General features: G+C 38.8%; 1 protein-coding gene across 2 annotated transcripts in view; it reads right to left on the reverse strand.

Annotated features, from left to right (window-relative positions):
- Window positions 1-13,048: 13,048 nt before the first annotated feature.
- Window positions 13,049-16,479, reverse strand: part of LOC120525103 (butyrophilin subfamily 1 member A1-like) — a 40,623-nt gene continuing 37,192 nt past the window's right edge. For both annotated transcript variants that reach the window (XM_039747126.1, XM_039747117.1), the window contains exons 6-8: window positions 13,999-14,025; window positions 13,887-13,913; window positions 13,049-13,728 (exon numbers count right to left, since the gene is read on the reverse strand). In XM_039747126.1, coding sequence (XP_039603060.1) covers window positions 13,220-13,728; window positions 13,887-13,913; window positions 13,999-14,025 — 563 coding nt within the window. In that variant the 3' untranslated portion in view covers window positions 13,049-13,219. The remainder of the gene's footprint in view (window positions 13,729-13,886; window positions 13,914-13,998; window positions 14,026-16,479) is intronic.

Consider the following 16,479-nt stretch of genomic DNA (forward strand, 5'->3'; position numbering starts at 1 on the left):
CATAAACCATACACATATAAATTAAAAATAGGTATTTAAAATAATCTTACTAGCTTAATATAACCACAAAATTCTACAAAATTAAGGAATAATGATTATCTTTAAACATTTACCCATGATTCTTGTTTACTGTATCCTTGATATAAGAATGCAGTATCAATATCCAATCAATGCACATCAGTTTTTCCAGCAAGAGACCAACAACGGAGAATATCTTTAGCTTGCCAAAAGCAAATGTGAAGAATGAAATCACAGGTGGTGAACAAGAAGGGACAATAATTGTGAAGATTTATCATTTTTTTAATGTAAGCCTGTGTGAGAAATGTTTACTTTAAATCAAATCGTCCTTTAGCAATGCTTTAAAAGCCTTCAGTCCTATTGCCATATTAATAGCTTAATTTTATTTTGGTGCATCTGTGTCTTCTATGCTATGCCAGTTTTATTGATTACTAGCAAAATACCCACGCTTTGCAGCGGCGAAGTACTGCCTTAAAATTTTTATTAAGAAGAAAAGTAAACCTTTTCAAACTAAGGGAAAATATACCAATAATTATTTGTTAAGGATCTCTTTGTATACCACATTGTCAGTTTGGCCCTCCAGTTGTAATATGACCAAGCTGTGCGTTGAGCTTACTCTTGAGCATGCAACGTACAGTTGGCCATGTGAACAGTAATCTTGTTTCAAATCTCACAGCTTGGATTGCTGCTGTTATAATCGGTTTGAGTTTCATGGTTTGTTTCAATTACGACAGTATTTGTAGGACTTGTGTTGAAGAGACTAATTAGTATAATTATCTCCTGTACCGTCATCAGTCCACACCTTGAACCTGTCCCAGTCATTCAATACATAAGACACAATGTTCCTCCGGATATCAAGAGTGAGCCTGATATGGCCGTGCAAAATATGTAACACAGAGAATGGAAAAGGCAGGTGCCATCTCCAGGCATGAAAACCACTCGGTAAGTGACAGTTCTCACCTCGATAGACATGTTAATGGGATTACGGTTGGAACGATAAAGGAAATGGGTACCTAAACAATGTAAAGTAAGTCTAAAATACCTACACAATAACTATAATCGTAATAAACGAACGATAAAATAGTGGAGAAGCCGTGGATTAAATAAAAAGGCAGCAGTTATCAGCAGGGAGATGTGAATCCCGTGGCGAAGCAAGGCAGGGAATGAAGAGGCCAGAGTGACAGATGGCCTTATATAGGCAGGCAGCCAACAACGTGGGAGGGGTTGGGATGGGGGACCCAACGCCGCCTCACACGGTGACCAAGCTGCAGGCTATGGATGTATATATGTATGTAAGTAGGATTCAGTTAACATTGGGAACCCACGTACCAAATTTATTGAAGATGGGCCCATAAGTAACAAAGACTGTTGGAAAGTTCAATATGGCGGCCGACAGTGGCATCATACCATTGAAATAAGTACGTACATCGGTTTTGGTTAGCGCAGGGAAGCCACCCACCAAATTTCGTGAAGATGGGGCCATAAGTAAGAAAGTTCAACATAGCCGACGTTGTCGACCGTTATGACCGTTACGCGTAGAATTTCAAAATGAAACCTGCTTAACTTTTGTAAGTAAGCTGTAAGGAATGAGCCTGCCAAATTTCAGCCTTCAACCTACATGGGAAGTTGGAGAATTAGTGATGAGTCAGTTAGTGAGTCAGTCAGTCAGGGCTTTGCCTTTTATTAGTATAGATTATTCATGCTTTGTGACTTATAGTATCAGTAATATTGCTTCACTGCCATTATATTATTAAGTATGTAATATTGTCTTGTAAAATAAAAAATAAATCATTATGCATTTTTGCCAGTTATTTTCTTTAATGAACATTTTCAGTGCAAGTTCCAACTTATATACAAAACCGGGTTACAGACATCATCAGGAGTGGAACTCCTTAATGTTTGAAGCTCATGCAAAACTAAAATAATACAGCACATCTTCATGTTTTCTACCTGGATGAAGGTGCACCAGAATTAATACAGGCCTTCTGCCCAGATAAAATGCTCAGCACTGCCATCTGAAAATGTTTGTGTAACTGGATAAAATAACAGAAAAATGCTTTACAAACCAGAAACATTATAGGAAAGGAGTATTTGCATTGGGGCCTAGTGGTTTTGATAGTGAACTCGCATAAAGATGCTGATTTAATCCATACCTTGGACTTATCTTATCTGCAAGTATTTTAACCAAATTGTAAAATACAGATATGTAAACAACTGCCTTGTTTCCTGATTTTGTAAGATGCCTTTTGTAAATATAAATAATAATAAAAACAATAAAAATTTCAAAGAATAAACTTTGTAAAAATCAATTACTGTATTTCCTCTTGCTTCAGATTTTGATGGCTAAAACTAGGATATAATTTCATGGCTGATATGAGCTGGAACCTAAAGATCATGTGTTTTTTCAGTATAAAAAAGTGATTATAAGATAAAAGATACAAAAAAAACAAGAGAGTAACACAGTGAGTCACTACATACGGTATGTACAATATTCATTTTAAAAGAATAAAAGTTGACACAGCAATTAAAATCAATTTTGTTGCCTTGACAAAGTGATTTTTGTCACTTTGAATGTTAATTTTACTTTTTCTCTAAAGTTTTTCCTTATAACTTAATGTTTTTTTTCTGCCACCATTGAAATTAAAATTAAAAATATCTGATCAAAGAATCCTAACTATTCTCTTTTAAGTCAGTGGGTAACTGATGTTATATACTATTTAAAACTGGAAAAAAATCAAATTCACACTTAGAGAATCGGTGCAGAACGTTTTCAAAACCTGGCAGGATCTAATCAATAACATTTTAGAATAAGATTTTAAAGCACTGAGAAAGCAGATTCTCTCCCTTTCTTTCCATTTATCTTTATTCACTTAATAATTCCTCTATTTACTTATTTTTACTAGGTTAAGTTTTACTCTGCAGGCCTAGCTGTCTTTCTCAGGGGTGGGGGTTGATTTGTTTTCGACCCTATTTTTGTAAAAATTGATTTATTTGTATGGAATGTTGTGTGATTTTAATAAAATAAAAAAAATAAATAAAATAAAAAATATCTGATCGTACTTTGACAGCCAAAATGGTCAGAATATAATCCTTTCTCCAGGTACTACTGACACATGTTCTGGTACTTGATGACTCAGACTGAGCAATAATTGAGAAGAAATTAAATTAAATACTCATAATGTCTCAAAAACAAATAATTATTCATAACATGTCTCCTATTCAACTGGGCTAAAGTAAAGTAGCAGTGTGGGACACTTATAAAATTCACCCTGACTATTATTAGCATTATTAATTCAAAACACTGAGTAAGCCAACAGATGACCAGCTCAGTTTATCCTTTTTACCCCAATATTACATAATAACTGCTTCAAAAACATTAGAAAAGAGCAAAAAGTGAAGAACTTGAAAATATTAAACTGATTGGTCCAAAAATGTTTAGATGGTGCTCTCAGAAAATACAAAACCAAAAATTTTGGAAATGTGTGGTGTGGCTAAATGAGGGCATTAACGAGTCACAGAATCAAATATCATGGTTCATTAATATCAAGAATTCACTCTGTTTTAAGTGATCAAGAACTCCTGGTCAAAAATAGTTAGCATGTGGTCAACAACACTAGTAGAAGGTCAAGATTGAGCTGGAAAATTAGACTAATGGCCTTAATCGCTAAAGGAACTTGAAGCAATCCCTTTAAATATTGACTACATGTGCTAAGAAATGAATTGCTGAAGTCCATCCATCCATCCATTATCCAACCCTCAATATCCTAACTACAGGGTCACGGGAGTCTGCTGGAGCCAATCCCAGCCAACACAGGACGCAAGGCAGGAAAAACACCCTGGGCAGGGCACCAGCCCTCTGAAGTCAAGGGACTCAAAACAGTCAATGGATAAACAGGGAGGCTACTAAATAATGCATGTGAAAAAACCTGCCTCTCCGCCAATGTCATGTGACCACTTTCAAACTTAAGGATGCAGAAAAGTCAATGAATTCTGGAATGTTTATTTTGTCTTTGTTTTAATGTTTAATGTTTTTATTTTCATCTGATTTTATGTTCCTCCTAATAGGCCTGTATGTGTTACATGCAACAGAGAATATATGTTTCGATGGGGTCTACATGAATACATACAGTATATACACTCACCTAAAGGATTATTAGGAACACCTGTTCAGTTTCTCAATAATGCAATTATCTAATCAACCAATCACATGGCAGTTGCTTCAATGCATTTAGGGGTGTGGTCCTGGTCAAGACAATCTCCTGAACTCCAAACTGATTGTCAGAATGGGAAAGAAAGGTGATTTAAGCAATTTTGAGCGTGGCATGGTTGTTGGTGCCAGACGGGCCGGTCTGAGTATTTCACAATCTGCTCAGTTACTGGGATTTTCACGCACAACCATTTCTATGGTTTACAAAGAATGGTGTGAAAAGGGAAAAACATCCAGTATGTGGCAGTCCTGTGGGCGAAAATGCCTTGTTGATGCTAGAGGTCAGAGGAGAATGGGCCGACTGATTCAAGCTGATAGAAGAGCAACTTTGACTGAAATAACCACTCGTTACACCCGAGGTATGCAGCAAAGCTTTTGTGAAGCCACAACACGCACAACCTTGAGGCAGATGGACTACAACAGCAGAAGACCCCACTGGGTACCACTCATCTCCACTACAAATAGGAAAAAGAGGCTACAATTTGCACGAGCTCACCAAAATTGGACAGTTGAAGACTGGAAAAATGTTGCCTGGTCTGATGAGTCTCGATTTCTGTTGAGACATTCAAATGATAGAGTCAGAATTTGGCGTAAACAGAAAGAGAACATGGATCCATCATGCCTTGTTACCACTGTGCAGGCTGGTGGTGGTGGTGTAATGGTGTGAGGGATGTTTTCTTGGCACACTTTAGGCTCCTTAGTGCCAATTGGGCATCGTTTAAATTGTTTCTGACCATGTCCATCCCTTCATGACCACCATGTACCCATCCTCTGATGGCTACTTCCAGCAGGATAATGCACCATGTCACAAAGCTCGAATCATTTCAAATTGGTTTCTTGAACATGACAATGAGTTCACTGTACTAAAATGGCCCCCACAGTCACCAGATCTCAACCCAATAGAGCATCTTTGGGATGTGGTGGAACGGGAGCTTCGTGCCCTGGATGTGCATCCCACAAATCTCCATCAACTGCAAGATGCTATCCTATCAATATGGGCCAACACTTATAAAGAATGCTTTTAGCACCTTGTTGAATCAATGCCACGTAGAATTAAGGCAGTTCTGAAGGCGAAAGGGGGTCAAACACTGTATTAGTATGGTGTTCCTAATAATCCTTTAGGTGAGTGTATATTCACCACCTGAAACTAACCACTATTTTTAATTCAATAACTTTTTCTTTTACTTATGCAGCTAGAAAGAACACAAATAGGGAAAAGACAATGTACCTAAGAAGTTCTTAAAAACTGAAGTGTGACCGCTTTATCGATTTTTGGATTGGGAAATGTTTGGTCTCTTTTAATAAACTGGACTGACTTCAAGTACGTGTGTGCTTTCATAGTATTTAGAGAAACTTTACTAACTGAACCGAGTTCTGAAGACAATGTGACAATTAATGGATTTGACAGACCTATTAATTTGGATGTAGACTTTGCCATTACTAGAAAGTAACATAGCAGGAGCACCTTTATATAAGTAAATGATGGCATAAATCAGTCATGATTACATTAGCAAAGGACATGGACATTTTCTCTGTCCGTCTCACTGTACCACCTTTAATTGTGTAGGGAGTTTCCATATATTCACTAGAGTGGTGGATGTGAGATAATCATTTAGAAGTAACTGTAGTTAAATATTTTGGTTTCCAGTGCACATTGAAATACATAAGCATTTGTTTTTTAAAATGTTATTGAAAGACTCCTGAAGTGGTCAAGTAAACAAGCAAAATGTTCCAGGGGGATGGTTTAAGAAACTGGCAGATGTAATGTTCTTTCTTTCACTTAGTTAAAACTTACTAGTTGACATGTATGCAGTGTTCATAACAGAATAAGAGCTTAATTAAAGAAATATTAAAGAACAAGGATATAATAGAGAAAGACTTTTATTTTAGTCTGGTTGTGCTGTAGACTAAAGCATCTCATGTCTTTTAACCAATCATAGTATGAGTAGTTTGACACTGTTATGAAAATCCATTTGTTATAAAATAGACCACCAATAGACCTTATTTCTCTGATCATTCTGAACGTGCTATAGCAGACTGCTGTAATAAATGCTCCCTCTTCGACATGTTGCTGCGCGAGTAATAAATTACACAAATGGACAACTTTTCTCCAGCCTGATGATTGACTCAAAAAGGTTTTATAAAACTTGTCCTGGTAGAGAACACGTTTCTTTCTTTAATTAATATTGTGAGGTTTCTAAACTCTTTTGGGATGGGAAGACACGCAGAAGAGCATCCCAAAGCGCGAACACTGTGTTTGTCAAAGACTGTTTATCCATTGCTGGGGCAACTGCAGGGTCACAGCGCTGCAGAGGCTCGCCACCGAAGCAAATCTGAGTCAACCGTGGTTGCGCTATAAGCTCCTGTTGTCAATGCAAGGAACATTTTAAATGCAAGGAACAGTATTACTTGGACACTAACCTGGTCACAACCCTGTCTAACTGCTGTGTCTGTGTATGGGAGAATGGTAGATCCCACTACAATAAATAATCGTGCTGTTCCTGTTTCAAGCTGAATAAAGCAGGTATTGGTTAAATACTGAGACTCGGCCTTGTATTTTGGGGTGCAAGACAGGGACTCACGCGTCACAATATGTTTAATGTCTATCACATGAGTGGAGAAGCTGACAGTGCCTCCAGAGTGACACGCAGGCCTTTAATTATTTCAGACCAATAGCTTTAACTTTTCATATCATAAAGTTCTTGGAGAAACTGATTAACGGAGATGACATACCCTATGAGTAACAGTCTCATAATGTGGTATCAGCTTTAAAGGTCATGTAAAGAAGCAAGCATTCCATGGCAGATATGGTAGACACGGACATGGGACTGTCTTTGTCATTGCTTAACAGGGCTAAGCTCCCTATGATGTTGCTTCTAGAAAGAAAGAAAGAAAGAAGTATGACAAAGTCTAAAACAAATGTAGATCAAGGTCCATAAAGTTAGGTATCATATTTCATCTTAAAAGTTTCTTCATTTCAATCTTCTCTGTGCCATCCCAGTAGTGCTCTCACCCCAGTAAAGCCTTGCCAACTAGGCATTTTATTCTTAGTATGAGCAATAATATAATTAAATGAAAACTAAAGCTAATTATATTACAAGAACCGTGATTTAAAATAAAAAAAATAAAAATAATAATGATACAAAACAAAATGATGTTACAGTTTCCCTTATTGCTATTCCACTTGTAAGGGGTCTTAGTTTTCCACATATTGACTCTTTGGCAAACTAGAGAAGCCAAATCACCTAACTTACACATTTTTGGGATGTGGGAAGAAAAGTAGAATAACTGGAGAAAACCAACATTAGTTAAATACTGAGACTCGGCCTGTATTTTGGGGTGCAAGACAGGGACTCACGAGTCACAATATGTTTAATGTCTACCACATGAGTGGAGAAGCTGACAGTGCCTCCAGAGTGACACGTAGGCCTTTAATTATTTCAGACCAATAGCTTTAACTTTTCATATCATAATGTCCTTGGAGAAACTGATTAACGGAGAACTGCTAAACAAACCCCAGGCCTATCGGAACCCTTACTGCATTATACACAGTACAAAAAGAGGGTGGAGGACACCACTGCTACATTCCTGAATCTGCTGAATGAGCACTGAGGTGGGCAAAACTCCATGTAGGATTGCTGTTTGATTACTCCTCTGCTTTTAATACAATAGTTTCATATTTTAGTTGAAAAAGTGAATGATAAATTATGTTTGAACTCTAACTTGTAAAACTGGATTCTGGATTTTTTAACTTGCAGAACACAAAGAATGACTGCTGATAGCCTGTTTCTGAAAGCTTTACTTGATCTGCTGGAACTGCAGAGTCTTATTTTCTACAATTGATCGCCTACTAAACCCAGGTAACTCAAAGGAATGCCTCCTAAGTACTTCCAGTAAAACCTGTGAGGCTATCGCTGTATTTTTTAATCAAAAAATTAATGATATTAGAAATAACATAATATATCCCTCCAACACTAAGGATCCTCCTAAACCCCAGCATCCTGTTATAAACAAATTAAACTCTTTCACTAGGATAGATTTACTTGATTTACAAAAAATAATCTCTCAATTAAAACCCTCCACCTGCGTCCTTGACCCAATACCAACAATGTTTTTCAAAGAAGTATCAGGCGTGCTAATTGACAATATTCTTGACATAGTAAATTCTTCATTAGATACAGGGGTCTTTCCAGGCTGTCTTAAGACTGCTGTAGTTAAACCCCTTCTTAAGAAACATAATCTTGACCCTCGCTCTTGAAAATTTTAGACCCATCTCTAACCTGCCTTTCTTAAGTAAAGTTCTAGAGAAGGCAGTCATTATGCAGTTAAATGACCACCTCAATAAACATGCTATTCTTGATAAATTTCAGTCGGTTTTAGAACAAATCACAGCACAGAAACTGCACTTGTTAAAGTAGTAAATGATTTGCGAGTGAATGCAGACAGAGGCCATTTATCTGTTCTAATCCTCTTAGATCTGAGTGCTGCATTTGACACCATTGATCACAACATTCTTAGAAATCGCCTTAGTCAATGGGTGGGCCTCTCTTGGTTTGAATCCTACCTGACAGGGAGAAAATTTTTTGTTAGTTGTGGTAATTACAACTCGAAGACACATGATATCCGATATGGTGTTCCACAAGGCTCTATCCTGGGTCCGCTGCTCTTCTCAATCTACATGCTTCCGTTAGGTCAGATTATCTCAGGGCACAACGTGAGCTACCACAGCTATGCTGATGACACACAGCTGTACTTATCAATAGCACCTGATGACCCTGATTCTATTGATTCACTAACAAATGTCTGACTTGTATCTCAGAATGGATGAATAGTAACTTTCTCAAGTTAAATAAAGAGAAAACTGAAATCTTAGTGATTAGCAATAATGGATACAATGAGGCTATTAGAAATAAACTGGATACATTAGGATTAAAAGTCAAGACGGAGGTAAAAAGCTTAGGGGTAATTGTTGACTGTAATCTGAATTTTAAATCGCATATTAATCAGATCACTTGGACAGCATTTTTTCACTTAAGAAACATAAGTAAAGTTAGACCTCTTATATCACTGAAAGATGCTGAGAAATTAGTTCACGCGTTTGTTTTCAGTCGACTAGATTACTGTAACGCACTCCTCTCAGGACTACCCAAAAAAGATATAAATCGTTTGCAACTAGTGCAGAATGCAGCTGCTAGAATCCTAACTAGGAAAAGAAAATCCGAACACATCTCTCCAGTTTTAATGTCACTACACTGGTTACCTGTGTCATTCAGGATTGACTTTAAAATTCTGCTTATGGTTTATAAAGCCTTAAATAATCTCGCCCCATCTTATATATCGGAATGTCTGACACCTTATATTCCAAATCGTAACCTCAGATCCTCAAATGAGTGTCTCCTTAGAATTCCAAGAACAAAACTTAAAAGAAGTGGTGAGGCGGCCTTCTGCTGCTATGCACCTAAAATCTGGAATAGCCTGCCAATAGGAATTCGCCAGGCTGATACAGTGGAGCAATTTAAAACACTGCTGAAAACATATTACTTTAACATGGCCTTTCTATAACTTCAATTTAACTTAATTTAACTTAATCCTGATACTCTATATGTTCAATTTCCTCATAATAACTATTCATGGTGGCTCTAAAATCCATACTGACCCCTACTCTCGTTTCTTTTTCCAGTTTCTTTGTGGTGGTGGCCTGCGCCACCTCCATCTACTCAAAGCATCATGATGCTCCAACAATGATGGATGGATTAAAAGGCAGAATTCTACGTGACCATCATCATCAAGCCCTTCCGTGAGAACCCTAAATCCAAAGAGGACTGTTTAATTTATGTTAGGTAGAATGCCCAGAGGGGACTGGATGGTCTCATGGTCTGGAATCCCTACAGATTTTATTTTTTCTCCAGCCGTCTGGAGTTTTTGTTTTTCTGTCCCCTGGCCATTGAACCTTACTCTTATTCGATGTTAATTAATGTTGATTTATTTTGTTTTATAATTGTGTCTTTCATTTTTCTATTCTTTAATATGTAAAGCACTTTGAGCTACTGTTTGTATGAAAATGTGCTATATAAATAAATGTTGTTGTTGTTGATGTCAAGGCTGCTGTCTGTCTCCTCCTCTGTTTATTTTGTACACAAATGACTGCAGGAGTTCACATAAGAATAGGCATATCCTAAAATTTGCAGAGGTCTCATCTACTGTATACAAGAACAACAATATGGCTGTGGATTTTAGGTGCTGACCTCTTGTTCTTACCTCAATAATAAAGCAATAAAAATATTTAGTGATGATCATTGATAACAGGATAACTTTTGATCGCAACACAGAAAACATCTGTAAGAAGGTACAGAAACGTATCTTCCTTCTAAGGAAATTCAGTTATTCTAAGGTGGACAAAACTTTAATGATATTTTTGTATATGTCTGTTATCAAATCTATCCTCACATTTCCTATTTAAATGCTGGGTTGGAAACCTTAGCATTAAGAACATCTTCTTTCAGCTGCTCCCATTAGGGGTCACCACAGCAGATCATCTTCTTCCATATCTTTCTGTCCTCTGTATCTTGTTCTGTCACACATATTACCTGCATGTCCTCTCTCACCACATCCATAACCCTTCACTTAGGCCTTCATCTTTTCCTCTTTCCTGGCAGCTCTATCCTTAGCATCCTTCTCCAAATATACCCATCATCTCTTCTCTGCACATGTCCAAACCAACGCAATTTTGCCTCTCTGACTTTGTCTCCCAACCGTCCAACTTGAGCTGACGCTCTAATGTACTCATTTCTAATTCTATCCATCCTCGTCACACCCAGTGCAAATCTTACCATCTTTAACTCTGCCACCTCCAGCTCTGTCTCCTGCTTTCTGGTCAGTGCCACCATCTCCAACCCATATAACATAGCTGGTCTCACTACCGTCCTGTAGACCTTCCCTTTCACTCTTGCTGATACCAGTCTGTCACAAATCACTCCTGACACTCTTCTCCACCCATTCCACCCTGCCTGCACTCTCTTTTTCACCTCTCTTTCACAATCCCCATTACTCTGTACTGTTGATCCCAAGTATTTAAACTCATCCACCTTCGCCAACTCTACTCCCTGCATCCACCATTCCACTGACCTCCCTCTCATTCACACACATGTATTCTGTTTTGTTCCTACTGACCTTCATTCCTCTCCTCTCTAGAGGCTATCTCCACCTCTCCAGGGTCTCCTCAACCTGCTCCCTACTATCGCTACAGAACACATTGTCAAACATCATTGTCCATCGGGACTCCTGTCTGATCTCGTCTATCAACCTGTCCATCACCATTGCAAATAAGAAAGGGTTCAGAGCTGATCCCTGATGTAATCTCACCTCCACCTTGAATGCATAAACTGTGTAATTAACATTTTCAAAATGAATAGTAAAGTTATTGGTTTGCAGAAGTCCTCTCTTACTGTCCTGTAAAACAATCAAATTAGGGAGAAGACTGACTCAGTTCTGTCAAGCAGCAGCCATCATCTGTTATCACATTACAGAATTAGGTTTGAAGGGTAAAGGGCAACAGACTTCAGAACTCTTTTATTTCCAGAGCGATAAGTATTATTAATAATAGTCGTACAGATTTTCCTTAGTTCTAAATTATTATTATGTACTCTTATTCATCATTGTTATCTTTTGAAAGTTCAATGGCTATAATGTCTTGCCTCAAAGCTTATTTTTTAATATGTCTGTAGCAGTGTTCTTTCCTGCTGTAAACAAATGTCCCTCAGTGATAATAAATGTCAGCTTAACTTAACCTACTCCAAAAGAGGCGTGTAGCCTAAACAAAGGCCATGTCATATTATGCAACAATTCCAGCAATTTTGAGCTGCAGCCTTCATTTACAGTGTTACCTAACTGGAGGCACTTGGCGACATGCTCCCATGAAGCCTGTCACCTAATATCACATACCTGTTAACCCCTGAAGGTCAGAATGCAGTTGCCAAATGTGACATGGCCAGTGATTTTCAGTCTTGTAAATTGACATGGCCTGGCGACGATGTGAGCAAAAACAGTCTGCAAATCTGACATACCCTATGAGTAACAGTCTCGTAATGTGGCATCAGCTTTAAAGGTCATGTAAAGAAGCAAGCATTCCATGGCAGATATGGTAGACACGGACATGGGACTGTCTTTGTCATTGCTTAACAGGGCTAAGCTCCCTATGATGTGACTTCTAGAAAGAAAAAAAGAAGTATGACAAAGTTTAAAACAAATGCAGACCAGGGTCCATAAAGTTAGGTATCATATTTCATCTTAAAAGAGTTTATTCATTTTTATCTTCTCTGTGCCATCCTAGTAGTTCTCTCACCCCAGTAAAGCCTTGCCATCTGGGCATTTTTTTCTTAGTATGAGCAATAATATAATTAAATGAAAACTAAAGCTAATTATATTACAAGAACCATGATTTAAAATAAAAAAATAATAATGATACAAACAAAATGATGTTACAGTTTCCCTTATTGCTATTCCACTTGTAAGGGGTCTTAGTTCTTCACATATTGACTCTTTGGCAAACTAGAGAAGCCAAATCACCTAACTTACACATTTTTGGGATGTGGGAAGAAAAGTAGAATAACTGGAGAAAACCAACATGAATGCATGAAAATCCACATTGAGCTTGACCTGGTCAGGATTTAATTCCAAGGACATGGAGCTCAGGTAGCAGTTGTAACTACTGAATGAAGTGCCAAAGTGAAACATATTTTTTTTTATTTTGGAATAATGGAATAATCAGCTAGTGTTGGAAATGCTATAAATAATTTCATTAAAATCTCTGGAACTACCTGTGAATTTGTGCAGATGATCTTGAAAGTAAGATAACATCATTTATTTAATCTTAAACATAAAAATTGTCACTACAGAAAAGAACAAACAACATTTATTGGTAAGGCTATGTTTTATAAAGATGCACATGTTAGCTACTGCAGTGATCATTTAAAAGTTAAATGTCACTTTCATTCTTCAGTCCATGTTACTTTTTTCCTTTTTTTTCTTGATGATCAGCGGCCCCTTGTCACGTGACCCTGGACTGAACACAGGGTACAGCACTCCAGGGTACTTAATATAAAATGTATGAATAAAAGTTCTTGTCTCTGCATCATAGAAGGACAGCTCTTTAGTTGTCTTGTATATCCCTACTTTCTTGGGTTTTCCATGTAGTGCACTGACTGTGCTTGAGACGGCCTCAAACTTCTTCCCACCACGAAGACGGATGATCCAGAATTCATTTTCAGGGTTCTCAGGAATGACTCTGCTCTCGTTGATTCTCTCAGTTGCCAGTCCAAGGGCCCAGCTGGCCTTTTCTCCCACCTCCACCTCCCAGTAGTGGCTTCCTTTCATAAACCAGTTGCTGCCTGTGACACAGTACCACCGGTCTGGGCCTTGTGTACTTCCTATGAATCGTACTTGAGATGCATCATCATTCAAAGAAAGCTGATGGTGTGCTGTGTCAGGGTGCAGGACCACATCAACTGTAGAGAACAGGCAGCAAAAATAAGGAAATTAATGTCACAATGAGCCTTTATCTGAAAGATCTGATTTAAAGCAGAGTGGTTAAAATATAGACAATAAACATTTATTTAACATACTGTATGTTCCCAAATACCAACATTTGAAATGTACTGTTTACCTTCATTTTCCTGAATTGATTTCCAAACTGTTCAAAAAAATGTAAAAGCAATAAGTATTATTGTAATTATCAACAGTTAAAGTAAATCACAAAAAAGAACGTCAGTTCTTACGTTTTTTTGGAGTCAAACGTCTTTCTTCTACAAAAAAAGAAAAAAGTCTGGATAAAATACAAAGTCTTCATATAATGATCTCTATCAGTGAAACATAACATGTCCACGATGCCAAGCCTAAAAACATCTTTTTAATCCTTATAAAAAACTTGGACCTCATTGTGTTATCACACTGCATTGCGTCTCAATACACAGACAGAAAGAACTGCCAATTTGATTTTTTTTAACCTTAATCTTAAAATACTACATCCTTTGCAAATATTCATCCATCCATTATCCAACCCGCTATATCCTAACTACAGGGTCACAGGGGTCTGCTGGAGCCAATCTCAGCCAACACAGGGTGCATTGCAGGAAACAAACCCCAGGCAGGGCACCAGCCCACCGCAGGGCACACACACCCCCACTTGGGACAATTTAGAATCACCAATCCACCTAACCTGCATGTCTTTGGACTGAGGGAGGAAACCGGAGTACCAGGAGGAAACCCACGCAGACACGGGGAGGACATGCAAACTCCACACATTGTGATAAAACCAGGGGCATCAGCGAGCCCCAAACCCGAACACACCTGCACAGACCCGGGTACAAATACTGGAAGGTTTTATTATAATTGCCTCTATAAAGTGATACATGCACAAGCAGAAATACAAACACAGATCTTCCCCTCCACAATACTTTATTTCTCCCTACTATACTACCCTCCTCCACTTAAGTGTTGCTCCACTACCTCCCAGCTCCGACTCTACTGGATAAGGGAATGCGGTCCCTTTTATTACAGACCTGGGAGTACTTCTGGTACCAGGGCGACTGCCCGACGAAAGAACTTCCTGGTCGCATGGAATCCATTACAATAGGGAGCTTGTCTCCCTACAGCGCCCTCTCATGGTACCGAGTGACCCCAGCAGGGCTGCTCCGTCGAACTACGTATCCCGGCATGCCCTGCTGGTTTCCTACTATGCACCGACCTCTGGGGCAGCTGCCATCTAGTGGGCTTGGGGAATAAAAAACCTCCAGCAACATCTTTCTATTCCAGTGGGCTCTCCATCCATCCCTTTTGGTTCTTCCTTTCAGGTCTGATCCCTCCTTCCTTCCCGGCTGGGAAGCCTGTATGCCTGTTGGGAGTCTCCCGTCCAGGTAAGAAACCATCCCCTCTTCTGGCCAGGATGCCCGTCCAGCCCATGTGACATCTATACTTTTTGAATGTTAAGCCAGCCCTGTATGTGGCAAACTGTGGCAAAAGCTAAGCAGTGCTTTTAAGGATAGCGAGCCATGCAAAGAGCAGAGAATCCATCCATTGTGGCACTCGGTACTGGCGCTACATTGGTGTCAGAAACAGGAAGAGAAGACCTGCAGTCTGATTTAGCAAAGCAACAATGGCTGCAAAGGCCTAAAATACACCTGTTTGGCACTTCGGAGGAATTGCTGGAGAGTCTCAAAGTTTTGATCTATAATCTAAAGTGCCATTCACAGTAGCACTACAGGGGGAAGACAGCTGAGAGACTGCCACCACTGCTTCTCCATCTGCTAAGGTCCATTAGCCTGGGTGTACAGACACTGGTGGAGCTTCAGGCTCATAGAGTTGGGAAAAGTGTGGCAGATCGAGTTGCCACTGACCTCAAATGAGCTATTAAAAGAAAGGCTGGTGGTAAAAATGTACAGGAAAAGGACAAGGCAGATCATAGAGATATTATGAAGTGGCTGTGAAAGGAGAATCTCAAAGTTGAGATCCAGACCAGGAATGGAGTTCGCAGTGCCATCTAAGTAAAAGAAAATCTCTGCATCTCAACACCAGGAGGTGCTTACTTACAATTGACTAGCATTGAACACCTCTGCTGCACCACATGCTTTTCCAATTAGTGTGGCAAAGGACAAGCAGTCCTTTTAAGAATAGCGAACCACCTCAAAGAGCCATGTAAAGAGCAGAGAACCCATCCTTTATGGCACTCTGCACAGATGCTACAATAGGTTAGTTATCCCATGTAGTTTGTTATGATGACTGCCAAAATCTCATGCTTTCATGCTGAATGTCAATATCAAATCTTCCAATATAAGAGGGGTCTGTGGTGACCAACACTATACAATACTTCCAGAATGAAAATGAAATGTGCTCAAATGTGAATAAGCATTACATTTATATTTATAGCTGTGAGACACCTCAGGGTTATTTAGCAGCAGTCTGTTAAGCTGCATGGGTGAAGTGGCCTTCTGCTTGTTGAAACCCCTTGAATATGCACAGGTACCAGGCATATTCTCATCCTGATAATGTTTTCACTTGCTTTTCTTTAACTTTTCATCTATAGTTTTGCATAGCTCTCATTACACACTTTTTGGTTTTACATGAAGCACAATGTTAGCCAATGAAAAAGCTGTTAGTGTTTAGGACTCCTGCCTAATGAATGAGGTGAAGAGGCAGGCCTACAATTCGAATGCTTAGGCGTGTTTCTGCTGAAGCACTGAGTAACCTCCGGCAGTTGGCTT

Source organism: Polypterus senegalus, chromosome 1, assembly GCF_016835505.1.
Source record: "Polypterus senegalus isolate Bchr_013 chromosome 1, ASM1683550v1, whole genome shotgun sequence".
Classification (NCBI taxonomy): domain Eukaryota; kingdom Metazoa; phylum Chordata; class Cladistia; order Polypteriformes; family Polypteridae; genus Polypterus; species Polypterus senegalus.